At 42.7% G+C, this 23276-nt stretch overlaps 1 protein-coding gene across 3 annotated transcripts in view; it reads left to right on the forward strand.

Moving 5' to 3' along the window:
• Positions 1–243: 243 nt before the first annotated feature.
• trim44 (tripartite motif containing 44) overlaps positions 244–23276 on the forward strand; it is a 67468-nt gene continuing 44435 nt past the window's right edge. For 2 of the 3 annotated variants that reach the window (XM_014148330.2, XM_014148333.2), the window contains exons 1-3: positions 244–546; positions 8420–9093; positions 11795–11872. In XM_014148330.2, the coding sequence (XP_014003805.2) occupies positions 8467–9093; positions 11795–11872 (705 nt within the window). In that variant the 5' untranslated portion in view covers positions 244–546; positions 8420–8466. Of the gene's footprint in view, positions 547–8406; positions 9094–11794; positions 11873–23276 lie in introns of all 3 variants that reach the window. The other variant, XM_014148331.2, reaches the window with a different exon arrangement.

Raw genomic sequence — 23276 nt, forward strand, 5'->3', positions numbered from 1 at the left:
CATGCCACTCAACGTAGCCGGTTTAGTTAATGAAAAATGTATTTATGTTTCACCATAGAGTAGCAGGCAGCACTCTAAACACTTCTGCTTATGTGGAGCCTAGCACAATAGCCTCTTAGCTCTCTCTGAGGACAACGGTGGAAGAGTTTGTTTACTCTCCCTCTGAAGCCTTCTAATCCTGCTCCGTTGTCTGTGTTTGCTAGCGGGCTGCTCCCTCTGCCTTTAATGGTTGTCAAGATAGTTTCTCTCTCCCACCTCTGTGTCTCTCTTTCCGGCTGCCGCTAGAGAACCAGGAAGTAAAGAGAGAAGGGGGGAGAAAATGTATACCCAGCAGCTGAGGAAAACAAGGAAGTGAATGCAGCCAGAGCTTCAGCTGTGAAGTGAAAGTAGAGCAGGCTAGAGCACAACAGACCAGGGCAGTTGGCATAAGGAAGTGCCAGCTAGCTAACGTCAACACTGGCTGTGCTCGCCCTAGCAGAGAGAGTGAAACGAAGAGCGACAGAAAGAGAACGTGACTGCAGAGCCTGCCTCACAGAAATACCAGCAGTGAGTACCCATTTGAACTGAGCTGCACACTGGTAGGCCTCACAGGGGAAAAGTTAGTGTGTGAATGAGTCAGAGAATTGGATATAGCAGAGGGGAGAAGAGGGGGATTTTTTTGGCAGCGAAGCCCGGTTTGTGCTGGATGTTTGTGTCAGGAAGGAGAGAGAATACCCGAGCAGTGTTCAGGAGGGATAGGCCCCAACATAGAGAAAAATACAAAGAGAGAGGGAGAACTGAATAGAAAGCAAAAGAGCGGGTTTGAATGAATTTTAGGCCCTGCTGTGTATAATCGTACATATTACTACGGACCTACAGTACCAGCCTTTGTCTCATACACTATTACTATGTTCCAAAATGCATACTTGTGTTCTATCTAGAGCGTATAGCGAGTACGTAAGCCAACTGTCATTTCTCAAGTGCGACGCGAAAAGGTAAGTATGTACAAAGTTTATCGGATTTTTCTTATTTTTTTACCGGAAGTTCTATAAGCGAAAGGTCTGAAAAACAAAGCACGTATGGGAGCATATTTTTTCGTTAGCCGGGGAGGATATCCCATAACACCTTGCGACACAGCGAAACTTTTGAATTAACGGGGTCTGTGGTCCGTGCTTGGGAGAAAATGTTCCAGAGGAATAAGGAATAACTTTGTAAAATGTAAGTATTAGCTTTATTGATTTACGATATTTTGTTAAAATGTTGAACCAATTACTTTCATATAAATGTTTCATTCAAATGTTGAGTCACTGCGCCGACTGGTTTGGAGGCAAGACATTTTAACATCTGATTTTAAAAAAACTGCAGGAAATGCAGCTAGCGGTGTTCTGTTCAATCTAGGCTTGCTAGCCAGGCAAGTTATTTGTGCATTCTTAAATTATCAGTAAATACATACATGTAGTATGTTTACCTAACGTTAGCCAACTTTCTTCTTGTCACTTTCCCCTCCCCTCTTGTTTCACCATTGCATATAATGAAATTAACGTTTTAAAACTTACGTGATCAAGCCTATGAATATGAAAAACCATTGCACATTAACAAAGCTAGTTGTGGTTCTCAGCAGTTTCAACCAGCATTTTAAATTTGAGCAGTGAGGTTAATTTACCCTCCCTTGGCTTTATGTTTCTGCTCTGTTTTCCTCAGGTTGACACACATCCCACCCCATCACCAAGACAGTGAAGAATTTGAGAACCTGTCCACCAGGAAAATCACCCTATCACAGGAGTTTAGTCAGGAACTTATTCAGCAGTGTGCAACGTCACTATGTTAGAAGTGGATCCACACAGTATTCTCCCATCATGCAGAATTGTCAGCTCATTGTAACATATGAAGCTCATTCTAAAATACAGATGTGGATGATTTCTGCCCCAGGGTACTGTACTGTGTGCACATTTTATTACTGCCCAGCAGACACCATGTTCAACTATTTGTCTACAATTTAGACCACAATTAGTTGAATGAGGTGTTGGTGAAAGGTTGGCACAAAAACCTATAAACTCCTGACCTGTGTATTAAAAAAAAAAAAAAAACCTGTGGTTGTAGTGAAAAAAATGTGCCCTCGTGTCCTGAACAAGCTTTTGAATGTTCATCTCCTTGATGTGTCTCTCTTGGGGTTGATTAAAGGTTTTTGCTACTGAACCATTTACTTTTTGTTGGTATTCATTTTATTTCTTATTGTTACTTTGTCGAGAATGAACCTGCACGTAAGCATTTCTTTGGCCAATGTGTATCCTGTTGTATTCATACTGTACACAGATACAGGAAAACAATGGTTCATATTTTATAAGAAATAACCAGTGTTGATGTCTCCACACAATTCTGGTTTTGAGGCATGGGCATCTGGGGACTGCAGTTCATCTGTCTAATCCCCTGCAAGGAGAGAGAAAGGCATTAATAATATTTGGTGTATTCATTTAATATATATTCCTGTTTGATATGTATGCATATAATTAATTTGGACATGTTCTCCTTTATAATATGCCAGTGTTTGTTTTGTATCTAATACATTTAGTTTACATTAAGATGTAGTCTAGACCTAATCTAGTTGTATTGAATCATATTGCCTATCAATTAGTTATCAATGCATAGGGTGAATATCAAACCAAGCTATCTTTAACATCGGTGTAATTGAATAATATGCAATATGAATTTATCACAATGTAAAAGCCTGCTCGTTGGAAATAAAACACCAGCAGTCCTAATGCAATGCAATATAAGATTTACAGTGAAACACCAATATTCTGGCTATGTATCATTCTTAAACAGTAAGCAAAATAGCTTATTTCACTATTTCATTATTATTTTGTTTCTTCAGCCATGGTACAGTGCATGAAAGCTTACCTGTCATACGTCCACAATGATGTAGCAGCAGACCAAGCAATTCTGGTTGGTTTCAGCTTAATTTAGTGACCGGTACTGAGAGACTCGATTCTGTTCCTTTTTTACTTAGTATTTGTGTTAAATATTTCCATTCTGGGATAGTCCTTCACTGAATTGGTAGCACTAGTGGCTAACACTACTACATTGGGTATATTGTAAACGGACGTAGCTAGCTACACTACATGACTAAAAGTATGTGGACACCTGCTCATCAAACATCTCATTCCAAAATCATTGGCATTAATATGGAGTTGGTCCCCCTTTGCTGCTATAACAGCCTCCACTCTTCTGGGAAGGCTTTCCACTAGATGTTGGAATATTGCTGTGGGGGCTTACATTCAGCCACAACCGCATTAGTGAGGTTGGGCACTGATGTTGGACGATTAGGCCTGGCTCACAGTCGGCGTTCCAATTCATCCCAAAGGTGTTCGATGGGGTTGAGGTCAAGGCTCTGTGCAGGCCAGTCTAGTTCTTCCACACCGATCTCCACAAACCATTTCTGTATGGACCTCGCTTTGTGCACAGGGGCATTGTCATGCTGAAACAGGAAAGGGCCTTCCCCAAACTGTTGCCACAAAGTTGGAAGCACAGAATCGTCTGGAATGTCATTGTATGCTGTAGCGTTAAGATTTCCCTTTACTGGAACTAAGAGGCCTAGCCCAAACCATTAAAAACAGCCTCAGACCACGGAAACCCGTTTTATTAAGATCCCAACAAACAGTTCTTGTGTTGACGTTGTTTCAAGACATTTTACATTTACATTTTAGTCATTTAGCAGACGCTCTTATCCAGAGCGACTTACAGTAGTGAATGCATACATTTCATTTCATGCATTTGTTTTTGTACTGGCCCCCCGTGGGAATCGAACCCACAACCCAGGCGTTGCACACACTATGCTGGCGTTGCAAACACCATGCTCTACCAACTGAGCCACAGGGAAGAGACAGTTTGGAACTCAGTAGTGAGTGTTGCATCTTAGGACAGACAATTTTTTTTTCTTGCTACCCACTTCAGCACTCGGCAGTCCCGTTCTGTGAGCTTGTGTGGCCTACGACTTTGCGGCTGTACCATTGTTGCTCCTAGATGTTTCTACTTCACAATAAGAGCACATACAGTTGACCGTGGCAGTTCTAGCAGGCAGAAATGTGATTATCTAACTTGTTGGAAAGGTGGCATGCTATGATGGTGCCACGTTGAAAGTCACTGAGCTCTTCAGTAAGACAATACTACTGCCACTGTTTGTGTATGGAGATTGCATGGTTGTGTGCTCGATTTTATACATCTGTCAGCAACGGTGTGGCTGAAATAGCCAAATCCACTAATTTGAAGGGGGGTCCACCTGCTTTTATGCTACACAATATATCTTTGTTGACGCCAGGTGCGTGATGAAGTTTAGGTTAGAGGTCACGTCGAGGTACCTTTACATTTTTTGGGATTTTAAGCGTTCTGCGTTCTCCCAATCGACACGATGTGCTGTTTCAGGTGTTCTCGGAAGATCACGCTTGAAAGAACGGGAGAACGCAGAATGCAAGTGGGTATTTTGAACACAGACTATGTGAAGGTGGACACATGGAGTGTGAACTGCCTGACTGTGAAGGGGCAGGGCATTCTACCTCACACGTTTATATCTTATTTCTTGCTTTATACAGTGTTGGTCAGCTGTAACTCAAGCCACCTTTTATAGCTTATTTCTTGGTATATACACCGGGGTTCCGGATGGCAGGACTTAAGGGAAGTGTACAGTGTATTTATAATTGTGCTTTGTCCTGTAATGGTCACACCTCATTAAGCTAGCCTCTTTGCATAGCTTGTTCACTGTGGAACACGCAAGAGTCTAGGCAAGATGGCTGCAGGGTAGCCGGTCCCAGAACCGGAAGGCTAAAACCGTGAGGGTTCTGGTGGACAGAGTCCCACAGACAACTAAGACAAACCGCCAGCGCCGCAATACTGGTCGACCAAACCGAGTATTTCTCGGGTTGGTACACTGTCACGAGTGATTTAAAAACAAGAACAAAACCCGAACGAGATGACACAAGCCAAACCGAGTGCGGGGACAGCAGAGCACCCAGATGGAGAGGCTAGCTAGCTGCTCCAAGCTATTGAATAGCAGTGGGTATACTTCTGCGCCTATACACTCTCTAATATAGAGCTCTTAACAAGTGAATCCTCCCTGGAATGAGCCGAGAAATGGAAGATTTGGAAGTAGTGCGGCGGCAGCAGCACTACCCAGTACATGGGACTAATCTTACTCGGAATGTATCCTTCCGCGCAGAAGGATACCAAATTGGAGTGATTCAATATATTGCCACATAATGGGTTTGTATGAAGCTTAGGTCCTGCTGTGTGTGTCGGGTAGGCAGTGCGGGTAGCCTGCATTCTCATATGCTCTCCTGTAGAGTGAAATGAAAGAGGGACAGGAGCAAAAGATGACGAGTGAAGCGATTAAAAAAAAAAAAAGGTCAAGGTCTGACGATTGACAGGAGGGAAGAGAGAAAGGGAGTTCATTCTGCATGGCCGGTGTCCCGGGTGGGCGGAGTTTTATACATTTTATACAATTCCATTGGCCCTTAATAAGTAAAATCTCCACCCACCCTTGGCACTGGTCCATGGAAAAAGAGCTTGCCCAGAGAGAGAGTGTGTGTGTGTGTGTGTGTGTGTGTGTGTGCGCAGACCAAGACAGTAAACCTTGGCAGGTACAGTCTCAGGGTTGGGGAGTAACTTATTGCAAAACACCTAACCGTAATCTGTTAAATTACCAGCAAAAATATTGTAATCAGATTACAGATGATTACTTCTAGGATTAGAAGAAAATATTTATCTTTGACATTTTTCTGTTTTCTCAATTACATTCAAATCAGCATTGAAAAAAGGCACAAGTTTAAGTTTGTTCCACATGAGTCTGACCACAAGTCAGAGACCACTATTACACACCAAATGTTTGGTGGATTGTGGGAAAAGAGCAGGAACAGGCTTTCATAGGCCATAGTCCAAGCTATGTCTTCCAATGTGTGACTGCTGTCGGCATCCAAAGATTATCCAACTTGAATAAATGCTTGGAAGTAAGGATGACAGCAGTGGCATATTCAACACCCGTTGAATATGCATAAATTGTAGTTTACCTGGAATGCATTTCAATTAACAGGTGTCCATTGTTAAAAGTTAATTTGTGGAATTTCTTTCTTTCCTTAATGCTTTTCAGCCAATCAGTTGTGTTGTGACAAGGTAGGGTTGGTATACAGAAGATAGCCCTATTTGGTAATAGACAAAGTCCATATTATGGCAAGAACAGCTCAAATAAGCAAAGCGAAACGACAGTCCATCCGTCAGTCAATGCGGAACATTTAAAGAATTTGAACGTTTCTTCGAGCGCAGTCGCAAAACCCATCAAGTGCTATGATGAAACTGGCTCTCATGTGGACAGCCACAGGAAAGGAAGACCCAGAGTTACCTCTGCTGCAAAGGATAAATTCATTAGTTACCAGCCTCAGAAATTGCAGCCCAAATAAATGCTACTCAGAGTTCAAGTAACAGACACTCAGTAACAGACTTCTCAACATCAACTGTTCAGAGGAGACTGCGTGAATCAGGTCTTCATGTTTGAATTGCTGCAAAGAAACCACTACTAAAGGACACCAAACAGAAGAAGAGACTTGCTTGGGCCAAGAAACACGAGCAATGGACATTAGACCGGTGGAAATTTGTCCTTTGGTCTGGAGTCCAAATTGGAGATTTTTGGTTCCTACCGCCGTGTCTTTGTGAGACGCTGTGTAGGTGAACGGATGATCTCCACATGTGTATTTCCCACCATAAAGCATGGAGGAGGGGTTTGGTGTAGGGGGGCTTTGCTAATGACACTGTCAGTGATTTATTTACAATTCAAGGCACACTTAAGCAGCATGGCTACCACAGCATTCTGCAGCAATATGCCATCCCATCTGGTTTGGGCTTAGTGGGAATATAATATGTTTTTCAACTGGACAATGACCCAACACACCTCCAGACTGTTTAAGGGCTATTTGACCAAGAAGGTTGAGTGATGTAGTGCTGCTTCAGATAACCTGGCCTCCACAATCCCCCGACCTCAACCAAATTGAGATGGTTTGGGAGGAGTCAACAAGTGCTCAGCATATGTGGGAATTCCTTCAAGACTGTTGGAAAAGCATTCCAGGTGAAGCTGGTTGAGAGAATGCCAAGAGTGTGCAAAGCTGTCATCAAGGCTATTTTGAAGAATCTCAAATATAAAATATATTTAGATTTAACAATTTTTTGGGGGGGGGGGTTACTACATGATTCTATAAGTGTTATTTCATAGTTTTGATGTCTTTGCTATTATTCTACATTGTAAAAATAAAGAAAAACCCTTGAATGAGTAGGTGTTCTAAAACTTTTGACCGGTAGTGTATATTTATATCAACATTTTTTTACTGCAACCGTCAACCACAGGAGCCCGCTCTGCTAATCATCAAATGGGAGGAGGAGAAGAGGTAGGGGGCCCACATGGGTAACTGGGGGGCCCTCCTTGGTTGGGTAAATGATTCAGGGCCGGCCCTAGAGACCCTAAGCGAGCTTTGGTTGGGCAGGGCCTCTGGGTATGTGCCCAGTAGGTATTAGACCATTATTAATAGTTTAGATATCTGGCTAGACTAATTTACCAATCAAAAAATTGTTAGCTGACATGGCTAATTTGAGTGACAAGATAAAATACTGCTGATACACAACATTTCAAAATTGCACCTTGTGTATCCTACTATTCTAATTCTCAACAGTAAATTGAGACCCCGCCTGAGTATGAAAAAAAAAAAGTGTGTGTGTATATGCTCAGGTAAAACTATTTGGCTAGTCTATATTTCCATATTTAATATTCTTGAAGATCAAGGGGTATTAAATTAATTGGAATGACGGGAAATCTGACGGACTTTTTTTGTAACCATAAAGCCTAATCGTATTATTATCTGTAGTAGAAAGCAATGGGTTATAAGAGGCCTACATAACCAACCCATAAAGTAAAATGCAACATCGATTTATGGCAAGCTATGTAAACTCTAACATTGATTTATCCTGCAATAGATCTTTGTCATCTTCTAATTGCCTCTTAAGGGGAAAGTAACCCAAAGTAATCAGATTACTTTACTGAGTTTGGTTAATACAAAAATTACTTTGCTGATTACAATTTTGGACAGGTAACTGTAACGGATTACATTTAGAAAGTAACCTACCCAACCCAGTACAGTACCTGTGGAAGAATTGGGTTGTGTTTTCCCTCTGACAGTAGTCGCTACAACTTGTTACTGTTGCTTAGGTGATGTACAGTAGGAAGATGTGTTTGTTAAAGGTGTAGATTACTGTTGTATTCTTAGAGAGATTGTCTGTCCCTCCCAAACACATGTGATATGTCTAGAGGAGCTGACTGTAACATTCTGACTACATGAGCTTGGTGTGAGTATGTGTTCCCTGGTCACCACTATTTATATACTCTGTCCTGTACTACTGATCTCTCCTACAGGGTGTCCTGCTCTTAGCCCTCTATTCACCCTACTCATACCCACCACAATGACAGACCAAGGGGAACCCTGGAGAGGAAGTGGAGGACCTGAGGAGGAGGAGTTACCACAGATGGATGGGTCATGTGACGCTTGTGAGCCTGATGAGGCCCAGCAGGCAACCCAGGTGTGTTACACCTGCAGCTTCGCCTTCTGCTCTACCCACGCTGAGAAACATGTCCACAGCACACGGCACCTACTGACGCCCTACAGCCAGGAAGTGGCGCAGCCCCAGGCCCGGTCCCAACAGCTGGCCAGGGACAGAGACACAGGGGAGGGGCCGGGGGAGGAAAGGGTTCGAGAGATTGGGCGTAGGGCAGAGCAAGAGGTGGTGGAAAATGGGGCATGGGGTGGGATTGGGGTACAAGAGAATGAGGCATGTGGAGGAGAGAGAGTCCAGGGGGAGGGGAAAGTTGATGATGAAGATGATGGTGATGAAGAGGCAGTGGCAGCCCCAGAGGGAGGTAGTAAGAGGGAGACGGTGACAGTGGAGAGGCTGCGCTGTAATGAGCATGGCCAGGAGGGTACTCTTTACTGCAAGACTGACGAGAAGGTCATCTGTGTGGTGTGTGCCGTGCAGGGGGAGCACCGCGAGCATGAGATCATCACCTTGCGCGAGGCCTACGTCTGGCAGAAGGTGAGTCGCACTTAAATGACATCATACCTGCAGGCGGACTCGCAATGATCACTACCTGTCAACACATGTTTATAACATAGATATTACAATGTACCACCGTTAATAACCTTCATATTAGCGCAGTACCACATTTATAACATGGATATAAGCACAGTCCCACAATTTTTAACAAACACTACAGTACATGACCAAAAGTATGTGGACATCTGCTTGCCGAACATCTCATTCCGAAATCATGGGCATTAATATGGAGTTGGTCCCCCCCTTGGCTGCCATAACAGCCTCCACTCTTCTGGGAAGGCTTTCCACTAGATGTTGGAACATTGCTGTTGGGACTTGCTTCCATTCAGCCACAAGATAATCCACTAATCTGAAGGGGTGTCCTTTTATACTTTTGTGTATATATAGTGTATACAAACATGCAGACCCTTAACAATGGCCAACAAGAGTTCTAAACTTGCATTCCATTGTAAAGGGGGAGAGAGATCCTTGCCACCTGTGTCCTTGATTATATGACCTGCAAAGGTATTCTTCATGGATAGAGATTGTATAGCAGTGGCGGTCAGCATGGCCTTATTTCTATTACAGCATATTGGATGACTGACATTCATGTTCCATTCACCCAGTTCAATGTAACAGCAATAGGTTTAGACTACTACACGATACTCAATGTTTCCCTATACCCATCACAAGGTTGCTACAACCTAGCCTATGAATGAAATTTTACAATGTAGGTGCACACAGGTCGAGAGACAAATTTGAGGCGACAGACAGTGACACATGGACAGACAGTGACATTTAATAAAGCCTTGCACACTCCTGCTTGCATCTAGCTGATATAGGGTGTAATCGTTAGTCCAACATTTGCAAACAAGAGTTTCTATTGGACAAATTCAGGTATGTTTATCCCCATTTTGGTCCGTTTGCTTCTGTTATAAGAATCATTTTTCAACAGAATTGGCAAAATGAATACACCCCTGATCACGTTCACTTTCATATCAGTCACGTCGTATTCCTTCTCGCATCTATGTGCTCTCCTCCTCTCAACTCTTCCTTTCGCTTGTGGATTTCAATGCACATCAGCTGTATGTGACCAGGTGAAAAAACCTTTCCAAGCCAAACCACTACACACAGCCTACATCGTTGTCACAATATTAGCTAAAGTAACGTCATAGTCAGCGTAGCTAATAGAACTAACGTGTTCGTAAACCCGCAACAATCATGTAGTAACGTTACAGTGTAAAGTCAGTAAGCACTTACACCGGCGGGGTGGCAATAAATTTGTCAAACCAAAAGTTTACCTAGACTTGGAAGAGTTCCAGTGTTCTGTTGGATAGTCATAGCCAGCTAGCTAACATAGCATTCCTCTGTTTGAGTAGGCTTAACTAGCTAGCTGCATTTGCTAGCTAAGTAAGGGAAACAAAGTGAGGGGAAAAAAATACAATCTCTCTCTTTCTTTCTTGCTTCTCTTTCATTTTGGAAGAAATGTACAACTACTGTCGTTCTTTCTCTTTGAGTAAACCACTCACCACATTTTATGCACTGCTGTAGCTTATGCTTTCAGTACTAGATTAATTCTCTGATCCTTTGATTGGGTGGACAACATGTCTGTTCATTCTGCAACAGCTCTGATAGGTTGGAGTACGTCCTCCGGAAGTTGTCATAATTACTGTGTAAGTCTATGGAAGGGGGTGAGAACCATGAGCCTCCTAGGTTTTGTATTGAAGTCATTGTACCCAGAAGAGGACGGAAGCTAGCTGTCTTCCGGCTACACCATGGTGCTACCCTACAGAGAGCTGTTGAGGCTACTGTAGACTTTCTTTGCAAAATAGTGTGTTTTAATCAATTATTTGGTGACGTGATTATATTTAGTATAGTTGTATTTAAAAGGATAACTTTTTCAATGTTTTACCGTTTTAATTTTCATGAAATTCACTGAGGAGGATGTTCCTCCCCTTCCTCCTCTGAGGAGCCTCCACTGGCATACAGTGAAGTGACAGCCTGTATGTAACTCATTCTAAGCCCTCTACTGCAAATTACATCCCCTATAGTAGAAGCAATACTATCAATATTGTTTATGTAGTGTCTGTAATATTACATGATTACAGTAGACTAATAGCTCTCATGCACGCATACATTACCTCCAGTCAACACACTAGGGCTTTATAAAAGTTGAGCAGAGTATCTCCATATGTTTAACACAATGATTTCATGTCAAAATAATAATAGTATGCCACCATGTAAAGGCTACAATGACCTCATGACAAATCCTCCCAATTATTTAGCCCTATTAATAATTTGTATGGAAACAACATTTATTTTATTGTTTGGCTAGGGAGCAATTCCTTCCCAGATGGCTTTTTACTGCAGGCGTTTTACAGCCCGTCCCATCCCGTGACTCACTGACTAACTGACTGCTCCCTGTGGGCAGAGGAGATATCATGGATAATGTGCAGGAGAGGGAATGACACATCATCATCACTACGCAGGGAGGAGAGAGATGACATTCTCACTGCCCCATTTACACTCAGTATCATTATAGTACCAATTAGTGATGAACCAAGTGGGGTAATCATCATCATAATTTTGCCTCTGAGGAATAGATTAAGCCTAGGAGGGATGGAATTTTACAAAGTTCAAAAACAAACCAACTTCAAATTGTGTGACTGTCTGTCTCTGTGTTTTCTTTGTTCTCCTCCAGAGCAGGGAGGGTTATGACCTGCTGGGCTGCACACAGAACATGGCTGACCATATCAAGACCAAGTGGACCAACCCTGAGGTCAGTACAACCACACTATTACAACTAACATTCCAATATGGCTGACAGTGTTTCTACCTCGGAACACTGCTTTGAACGAGAAAGTCTGATTTATTCTCCTAATTCAAACAAAACCCAGCTGTGGCAGTATGACACACATCAGTCTAGTGTGAGCTAAAGATGGATTACACCCTAAATGAGACAGAGGAAGTATACATGGGAGCCAATTATTCCTATCTACTCACTGTGTTCCGTTCAGTGAGAAGGCTTCCACTTGACTTCCTGGAGCGTCATACCTTTCTAAAAACCTATTTATGACATCACCATCTAAATCTGTCTTCATCTCCTCCCAGACGGACATCTATGGCTTTGTTGAGCAGTACTGGAGTAACAGGGATACATCCTGGTTTACTTCTGAGACATAGCAGAGGGCTCAGAAGTGGCACAGCAGTCTAAGGCACCGCATCTCAGTGCTAGAGGCGTCACTACAGACCCTGGTTCGATTCCAGGCTGTATCACAACCGGTCGTGATTGGGAGTCCCATAGGGCGGCGCACAATTGGACCAGCGTCAAGGTTTGGCCGGGGTAGGCCGTCATTGTAAATAAGAATTTGTTCTTAAATGACTTGCCTAGTTAAATCAAATAGAAAATAGCACAGAGTCCTTTAGCACAGAGTCCTTTATACTGTGTTAGTGACTGTAGGTTTTCCTCTAAGGAGTTTATTGTTCAGTGTATGGGATTGATTATTTGGCAGCGGTAAGAGTGATATTAATCATTTCCCTCTGTGCTGTTGGTTCCTACAGTAGGCTATAGGATTGGCAGGTAGCTAAGTTGCTCTCCCTCTTGCCAGGTTGGCCCATTTTAACACACAACAACTCAAATAGACTTTCTTTATCCCCGGTCAACCTTGGAAATAATGGCTTTAATGTCAGCCTAAATAACTTCGTGCGGGACACAGTCACTGGGAGTAAAACTCTGTGTTCGTGCGTGAGCACGTGGGAGGTCATTGCTAATCAGCCAGGTCTAATTTATTTACCATAGACAGTGTTGAACCTGGCCCTCCAGCAAACCCTGCAGCCTTAACACTCTGCTGTGTCGTTACATAACTATGTCTCTCTCTGAGCGGAGCGGCGTAACGCCGCCTCCTCTGAGAGCTGACCCACTGTCATGCACCATAATGTAGCAGGTTAATTTGAACACCCTGTGAAAAGGTAATACCCTTATTGGCAAGTAGTCACCGAGTACAGTTACATGTACACAATAATGTGATTATTGTGGATAGTCAGATTAAAACGTTGACATGCTTTGCAAGAAGAACGATTTCCCTAATAATTATATTTACATGAACACATCTGAAATCAGGCTACCTGCTAGCACTCTTATCAATGCCAATCAAAATAAACATTCTACCACAGTGACCATGTTATTTTTGGGAAGCCTATTTGATTCTGAGTTCAGACATATATAAAGTTTGTATGTGAAAACTACTTCTAAGACACATGCATTCAGTTGTTCCGAACTCACTTCACTTGTGCTAAAGAGGGAGGCTCTCGGCTGGTGGTAGCACATGAGCTGATCAAATACACAGCTGGAACGCTGATTGAGGTCTTTACATGTCCTAATAAGTTGAAAGATTGCTCAGAAAACCAGGTGTTTTAATCGACATATGCATACTTCAATTTGGACCTTATGGCGATTTAATATAATCAGAATTAAGGTGTTTCCATGACTATTGCATAATCTGCCTACTGCCATAATCAGTTTAATATCGTACTCACTGGAATACCAGCCCTGGCATATTATCATACTAGAATACCAATGCTGCCCCCGGGCCTTCCTGGACCCTTTGTCTCCTGTCTTCCCACCAGAGAGGTGTGTCATGTTCAGGAGAATCCACTTCCCTCCTCACTCACAGGCTGAAGCGTCAGGAACCATTAGGTGGATTTGTCAGTGTGTCCTCTCCATGCTCTCAAATGTCACAGCTTCTCATTATGCAAGACTACTAGCTGCTACAGTTCAATGCTGGCAGAGGGAAGGGTGTGTGTGTGAAGGGGAAGTTTGAAGAGATTAAACTTTAGCATGGTCCCAAGGGAGTGTGTGTGTGTGCGTGCGTGTGTGTGTGTGCTTTTCAGGGAGGTGAGTGGATAAAAAGGTTTAACCCATAGCTGCTGTTTACTTATTAAATTCCCTCTACTTAATTATGTACTCTGCCTCAGGTATGGGGATTTTAATCTTCACGTCTCTTAACTCACATCTCCATGCTCCGCAGGGGGATGGAACACACACACACACACACACACACACACACACACACACACACACACACACACACACACACACTATACCTGCAGGGAGAATGGAATATTATATAAAAAGCACAGTAATGCTGTGACTCAGTCCATACATATTAATGGGTGACCAGGGGATTAGGATAGCATGGGGGGTATGCCCGCCTGCCTGCTTGCCTGCATATCTAACCGCCTGCCTGCATACCTAACCGCCTGCCTGCATGTCTCTCTGTCTGTGTGTCTCTCTGTGTGTGTCAATATGTCTGTCTCAGAGAGCAGGTAACATTGTGTGAAGCAGGGAGGTTTACATCAAGGCAGCAGGTAGTCAGCATATTTACCTCTGTCTGTTATTTTATTTACTGTCTCCTCTGCATAATTCTGTCAGTGGCGCACTGCCTTCTGTGGTGCTGCTGGCTGCCTACTCAATCACCTCAGACAGGGCCCATTGATTTATGGGATTTCACAAAGTGTAATCCATAGAATAGTCTTTTGAAGGAAGAATTGTTGACATATATTTGACATTTGTATCTAAAAGCATAATTGAGAAATAATTGATAAAAGTTGGCATATTTATGACATTTGGCCTTCCACAGGCCTCCTTTAAGACTCCATAGTGTTTCATCTGTTGGTGCTACTAAGCAAACATTGGTGTCATATGAAGCTTTATCGTTTGCTCTGTAATATCAGTAGTGTTTTGATTTCAAGAACTTTTTTTTGACATTACTTTACAAATATAAAAAAATATAAACATGTTTGATTGGGAAAGATATTGTTGAACATAATATACTTTGTAGGCATAGCAAAGTTCCATAGGGGTGGGGATCTCTGCTACTTTTAGAGTTATGATCCAATTTGTAAGCATTACCAACAGAGTGAATGTGAAAATGGATTCAAAATGGTTGCCCTCTGCTGGTGTTTTGCTGGATGTGCAATGATACAAGTAAAAAGAGGGCTGGGATTGGTTACACTGCCTACTATGCGAAATTCTCTGTATAAAATGGGCAATAACTTTAAAGTGGAACTTGGTCCTCAAGAATTGCTGGTGGCCATGACAGAAGCCAAGCGTGAGTTGGTTTGGGGGTGTGATTTGATGTGGATGTTTCTTGGATGTGTTCTTGCCAAACAACCTTTTATATAATACCATGGAAGCAGTATTCTGCTGATATAACAATGTGTACCTTTCACCATTCCCAGCTGATACAGATACTGTGCCTATCGGCATTTTGTCTGGTGGTAATGAAATTACTTTGGCAAACATGTCACACACCTTCCTGTGTGGTGTCCCGTATACAACAGGGGTTCCCTGATCCTGGTGCAGAATACACAGGGTTTCTCCCTCCCCATACTGAATGATACCGTTCAAATCAATAAAATAAAAAATACTATACAAGTAAAAGTTGTCTAGTAAAATGTTAGTGCTGAGTGCCAGGTCTCTCTCATTTAGTTACATCAGTATCAAGCTAGTCTGTCAGTCTGGACTTCATCACATTCTTGCAAGTCTCCATGTGCTGGCTCCATACATGTTTCTGTGAACACACCTGCCACTGGTAATAGATCTGTGACTATGTTTTTACCAAAACAGGTACAATGTTGAAGTTTGAACAGGTCAGATACAGTGCATTCGGAAAGTATTCAGACGCCTTGACTTTTCCCACATTTTGTTACATTTACGTAAGTATTCAGACCCTTTACTCAATACTTTGGTGAAGCACCTTTGGCAACGATTACAGCCTAGTCTTCTTGGGTATGACGCTACAAGCTTGGCACACCTGCATTTGGGGAGTTTCTCCCATTCTTCTCTGCAGATCCTCTCAATCTCTGTCAGGGTGGATGGGGTACTTCGCTGCACAGCTATTTCCAGGTCTCTCCAGAGATGTTCGATCGGGTTCAAGTACGGGCTCAGGCAGGGCCACTCAAGGATAATCAGAGACTTGTCCCGAAGCCACTCCTGCTTTGTCTTGGCTGTGGGCTTAGGGTTGTTGTCCTTTTGGAAGGATGAACCCCCCCCGAGGTCCTGAGCGCTCTGGAGCAGGTTTTCATCAAAGATCTCTCTGTACTTTTCTCCGTTCATCTTTCCATCAATCCTGACTAGTTTCCCACTCCCTGACCAAGGCCCTTCTCCCCGATTGCTCAATTTGGCCGGGCGGCCAGAACTAGGAAGAGTCTTGATGGTTCCAAACTTCTTCCATTTAAGAATGATGGAGGCCACTGTGTTCTTGGGAACCTACAATGCTACAGAAATGTTTTGGTACCCTTCCCAGATCGGTGCCTCAACACAATCCTGTCCCGGAGCTCTATTGACAATTCCTTCGACCTCATGTCTTGGTTTTTGCTTTGACATGCTCTGTCAACTGTGAGGCCTTTTTATATAGACAGGTTTGTGCCTTTCCACAGGTGGACTCCAATCAAGTTGTAGAAACATCTCAAGGATGATCAATAGAAACATGATGAACCTGAGGTCAATTTAAAAAAAAAAGAAGCTGCGTTTCACACGATTACCTAGACATACTGACCAGCTCCAATAGACAGACGAGTGCTATATGGCACACCAATCCAAACTCATCTCTCGGCATGTCCAGCCCACTCATTATCTCAGCCAATCATGGCTATCGGGAAGGTTGCCTGCTTTTTCTGTGGCTAAACCAACTATGCTTGTAATTTAACACTTTTTTATTCATATTTACAGATGGCATACAAGTTTGATATTAAGGCACATGAAAGTTCACATGTTTGAGAAGGCATTTCTGCCAAAAATGCATTTTGATTAAAAAAAAAATGTTTTACTTTCACACAGCTCTCCTGTGAAGTCATGACTTGCCTAGTTTCCTGAATCGGGTCACAAATGTAAATAGTCCGGTGGTCATTTGATTAATTGTTCAGCAGTCTTATGGCTTGGGGGTAGAAGCTGTTAAGGAGCCTTTTGGTCCTAGACTTGGCGCTCCGGTACCGTTTGCCGTGCGGTAGCAGAGAAAACAGTCTATAACTTGGGTGACTGGAGTCTCTGACAATTTTATGGTCTTTCCTCTGACACCTCCTATTATATAGGTCCTGGATGGCAGGAAGATTGGCTCCAGTGATGTACTGGGCTATACGCACTACCATCTGTAGCTCCTTACGGTCAGATGCCAAGCAGTTGCCATACCAGGTGGTGATGCAACCGGTCAGGATGCTCTCAATGGTGCAGCTGTAGAACCTTTTGAAGATCTGGGAACCCATGCCAAATCTTTTCAGTCTCCTGAGGGGGAAAGGGTTTTGTCGTGCCCTTTTCACGACTGTCTCGGTGTGTTTGGACCATGATGATGTGGACACCAAGGAACTTGAAACTCTCGACCTGCTCCACTACAGCCCGTCAATGTTAATGGGGGCCTGTTCGGCCCGCCTTTTCAAGTAGTCCACAATTATACCAGAGTGCATTATATTCCAGTATCTCTGGTTATAATTAACCACCACAGGTCGTTGCACACCAAGCTAGCATTACTGGTGCAGACGGGGGCCGACGAACTCCAAGCACCTATTCTGCATTCCTAGGGTCCTTCGGCAGGGCATGCACACCTTAGAGGCATGGTCAATACGTATTGCGGTTTTCAGTCTCTAATGGCAGTGATCCTTTGAGCGCGTTGGGGGAGATGAAACAACGGAGCCCTAATCATAAGGGAAGGGCAGAGGGGTGATTTGCATATGGAGCTTGGCATAACGGGGCATGATTTCCTGTCATAATTGTTCACCACACGGCAAGCGGTACCAGAGCGCCAAGTCTAGGTCCAAGAGGCTTCTACCCCCAAGCCATAAGACTCCTGAACGTCTAGTCAAATGGCCAGACTATTCGCATTGCCCTCTCCCCTCCCCTCTCCACACCACTTCCACTCTCAGCTATGCATAGTCACTTTACTTAAATCTACCTACATGTACATACTACCTCAACTAACCGGTGCCCCCGCACATTGACTCTGTACCGGCACCCCCCTGTATATATTATTTTTTTTACTGCTGCTCTTTAATTACTTATTACTTTTATCTCTTATTCTTATCCGTATTTTTTTAAACTGCATTGTCGGTTAGGGGCTTGTAAGTAAGCATTTCACTGTTGTATTCGGCGCGTCTGACTAATACGATTTGATTTGAAGGCCGGATGTGGCCAAAATGTCATAAAAACGCCAACTTTGATTAATTATTTCTCAATTTTGCTTTTAGATACATGTCAGCAATCCTTCCTCCAAAGGACTATTCGATGGATTACATTTCGTGAAAATCCCCCAAATCATTTTTTGTTGTTGTTTTGTCTGGGTTTTGTGAGGAATCACTCCATTTTAGGAGCGCCTAGTAATACATACAGTATATATACCATCTGTCTCCATCTCTTTACCCTGCTTCAGAAAATCTACAAGAGCAGTAGACACATTAAAGCTGTCACAGGGATGCCAGGAACAGACAGAAATGCACCAAAAAAAAATATGGTGTTGGGCTATTTCTCTCTCCCTATTTCCCTCTCTATCTGCCTCTACCTCCATTTATCCTTCTTTCTCTCTTTTCACAGCATTTTAATTTAATTACCGTGTGTATCATTAAACAGGAGCTCACTGTAGCTGATGTTCTTTCACAGCCGATGTCACAGGGCCTCTCTTTTGCTCCCTCTCTCTGATTCTCACTCTCCCTCTCTTGCTTTCCACATTTCTACATTATTTTAGAGGGAAAAAAGGGAGAAAGTATATAAAAAAAATGTACTTCTCCTTTGTTGAGTTAGTGGGTAATTTGGAGAATGTGATTGCTTGCAGAGAAATGCCGATAACAGAGAGCGAGAGTTAGAGAGAGAGAAAAATGGGGCTTTGGATCTCTCTGGAAAAGTGTTTCGAGCGGGGCCATTGTTGCCAGAGGGAGGGATAGACCGTTCAAAGCCATTTAGTCCTAATGTTCCATTAATGCTTTTTAGGCCTTGTAAAAACAGTACGCAGAGCCTGGGACTGGGGATAAGCACCAGCCGGACCTACAGTATATAGGGAGAGATGATCTGCACAGAAAGTTTTATAACAAGTGTACAGGCCTTAATGTTTCATTTATGATTTGCTCAGTGTTGCTTCTAATCCAACCAGGTCTAAAGATCTGACCCGTTATTACCGACGCAACATTTTTTCTTCTTCCTATAGCGCTTCTCAGGGACCGCATTGTCTAACCATTTGTTTACACTCTGTTCAGTCATGTTACCTCATTGGCTAGCTAGCTAATAACCTGGTAGCTTTACCAGTATAGCCAAACATTTGGAGCACAGAAAGAAAGTAAAAGGGATAGCTTCTTCAGTAGATCAATGATCATAGACATAGCAATGAATGACAGATCTCTTGCATGTCATCATCACAATATGTTTTTAAAGGGACGTGTACAATTTTCAATTTTATTTAACTAGGCAAGTCAGTTAAGAACAAATTCTTATTTTCAATGACGGCCTAGGAACAGTGGGTTAACTGCCTTGTTCAGGGGCAGAACGACAGATTTGTACCTTGTCAGCTCGGGGGTTCGAACTTGCAACCTTGCAACCTTTCGGTTACTAGCCCAACGCTCTAACCACGCTCTAACCAAGAAGCTACCCTGCCGCCCAAAAATAATGCATCTCAATAGGAAAATTGTGTTTTTACACCATGTAGAAACCTAATATTTCACAAATGACTTTGTATTTTCAATTACAGGTATTTGTATAAACAATTTAGCTTTTATAATAAACTCATGTCTTTACAGTGTTACATATTAGTTTCTAGGGCACAACATGTGCTTCAAAATAAACTACCCACTGGGCACACACTGGTTGAATCAACGTTGTTTCCATGTCATTTCAATGAAATTATGTTGAACCAATGCAGAATAGACCTTGAATTGACGTCTGTGCCCAATATAGGCTGTATCTCAGTCAATTTAGAAAATCTTATTTTCTGGTGCTCCTACATTTTAATGTGGTGCTTTTAACTTTTTAAAGTTGTTAGCACCTGGGTGCATTGCTACTAATGTTAGCGCAATTACATGCTAGCAGTTCCCATAGGCTTCCAATCATTGAGCCAACAACTATCCCTTTTAAAGAAAATACATATGTGACCAACCTCCTCGATTCGGTCTTATGTAGCAAAATTTGAAATAGTATTTTTTACAATGGATAAAAGTAATGACTCCGAGCTAGTAAATGGTATATCATACACTGCAGTTGAGGAACAATGTGAAGTAATTCTGCTTTGAAAGTTGATAAACTTGTAACTCCACTTTTGAGAAAATGGCCCTTGAATAATTTGCTACACCTACTGGAGAGAGTTATTCTTTGTCTACACCCTTTCAGCATCTTTCATATCCTCTTAAGCCTTAGCCCCACCCATCTCATTAAGGATTCACATGTGAGGTCATGTGGTAAACACACAATATATACAATAAAATCTATGTTTATTTGTCACATGCAAAGGATACGGAAGGTAGAAATGGTTCACTGAAATGGTGACTTGCATAGTAGCAATATCAAAAACAAAGTGTCCAAATAAAAATATTTTAGAATTTTTAGATGACACTTAACCAACACACTTGTCTAAATTGATGGGCCATATGAAGGAAATTCTATAACCACCCCCCAGCCATGTTTAGCTAAGTGGATGGGTCACTATTGTCTAGACATGTACACATGTTCATGAAGTATAATAGATGGCCGTAATCAACCCCAGATACACCTGGCTAATTTGATGAGTCATGTAATAATCTGGCCGAAGTGGAGTCTTTTTGTTTAGACATGTAGCTAGCTAGCTAAACAATGAACCGGCATAATCCGAACTCCTACTACTACCAATACAAACATTGTCATAGCTGTAGTACGAATCTGCAGGATGCTAAAGCTAACAAACTAGGTTCAATGTTAGCTATCTAACATTAGACTAACTAGCAATGCACATGGATTTCTGATTTGAATAATTTTACTACATAGATCAATGACTTTCTGATAAAATTAGAAGTGTATACCTGAATATGTGGCTAGACTCTTACCTGTATACATGGATGAACGCTTCACGGCAGACTGGAACCATTTAACTCCGTTTTGTTTGTAGCTACATCTTGTTGGGCAAGATTGTGTCAAGTTCCCACTGACCGTGGCGTGTGCAGAAAGTAGCCCATCACTTTTTACAACTGATCTGTCGATAGCGCCTGCTAAATTCAGGGCATCAATGTTGTTGAGGAAAAGTAGCAAAACTTTTGTACTTCTCGATGGCTAACGTTATATCTTTCAAAAACGGCATGTTAGTCCTTTCTATCAGCACATACTGAACAGCTCACTTTATAGACAGAAGCGTGCTTCATGGCAGACCAATCCAAACTCATCTCCCGGCATGTCCAGCCCATCCATTATCTCAGCCAATCATGGCTAGGGGTAAGGTTCCTGCCTTTGTCCGTGGCTAAACCAACTAGGCTCGTAATTTAACCATTTCATTTGTATTTATGGATGGAATACACGTTTATTATTACAGCACATTAAATTTCACATGTTCCAGAAGACATTTCTGCCAAAAAACGCATTTTGATATATTTTTTTATGTTTACATTCATATGGCTCTCCTGTGAAGTAGTGATGTGCGACATACGCCTAGTTTTCTGAAACGAGTCACATATTTGTTGCAGCGGGGGAGGAATGTGAATATAGGGGAAACGCTGATGCTAAATATTTCAATGTAACCAAGGCTAAGGAGATGATTGTGGACTACAGGAAAAGGAGGACCGAGCACGCCCCCATTCTCATCGACGGGGCTGTAGTAGAGCAGGTTGAGAGCTTCAAGTTCCTTGGTGTCCACATCAACAACAAACTAGAATGGTCCGAGGGCACAACAAAGCCTATTTCCCCCTCAGGAAACTAAAAAGATTTGGCATGGGTCCTGAGATCCTCAAGACGTTCTACAGCTGCAACATCGAGAGCATCCTGACTGGTTGCATCACTGCCTGGTACGGCAATTGCTCGGCATCTGACCGCAAGGCACTACAGAGGGTAGTGCATACGGCCCAGTACATCACTGGGGCTAAGCTGCCTGCCATCCAGGACCTCTACACCAGGCGGTGTCAGAGGAAGGCCCTAAAAATTGTCAAAGACCCCAGCCACCCCAGTCATAGACTGTTCTCGCTACTACCGCATGGCAAGCGGTACCGGTGCGCCAAGTCTAGGACAAAAATACTTCTCAACAGTTTTTACCCCCAAGCCATAAGACTCCTGAACAGGTAATCAAATGGCTACCCAGACTATTTGCATTGTGTGCCCCCCCAACCCCTCTTTTTACGCTACTGCTACTCTCTGTTCATCATATATGCATAGTCACTTTAACCATATCTACATGTACATACTACCTCAATCAGCCTGACTAACCGGTGTCTGTATGTAGCCTCACTACCTTTTATAGCCTCGCTACTGTATATAGCATGTGTTTTTACTGTTGTTTTATTTCTTTACTTACCTATTGTTCACCTAATACCTTTTTTCCACTATTGGTTAGAGCCTGTAAGTAAGCATACCTGTTGTATTCGGTGCACGTGACAAATAAACTTTGATTTGATTTCTAATGTATGCATGACTATGAGTTCAAGTGATCGTTAAATACAATTGTAAACACATACAGGCTTTAGCTGTCAGCTATGAGTATGTGATGTTTTGCTGGTCCCAAGAGTGTTGGCTCAATGTTAGCATTCTCTATCAGTACTAATTGGTAGCACCTTCTGAATCTTTAATCCCAAAGGAGCCACTGTCTGATGTTAATTTCATTGGAGTGTCTAGACTTCTGAAGTCATGTGCACAGCACTCCTCTATTTCTCTCTCTCATGGCCAATGTTTAAGAAGTTTACTATATTTAGTCAAACCCACAACTCTCCTCTGTAATATTTTGATACCTAGCAGTCGTTCTCTGTCTTTGTGTAGCCTCGGAGGCACAGTGGCTCAATGCCCATGGCCTTGCCAGTGTGCCCTCTCTCTCCTTGCCTCTCTCTCTCACTTTGCCTCTCTCTCTCTCTTTGTTTCTCTCGCTCTTTCTCTTCATTAAGTCCTGTACCCGCTCTCTCTGGTGTCTCCAGTTGGAGGCCTCGGTCTGTTCCAGTGTAAATGAAGATTAGCACGGATGGCTGCCTCCCCTCTCACTATCAGGGCA

Source organism: Salmo salar, chromosome ssa16 (assembly GCF_905237065.1).
Source record: "Salmo salar chromosome ssa16, Ssal_v3.1, whole genome shotgun sequence".
NCBI classification, from domain to species: domain Eukaryota; kingdom Metazoa; phylum Chordata; class Actinopteri; order Salmoniformes; family Salmonidae; genus Salmo; species Salmo salar.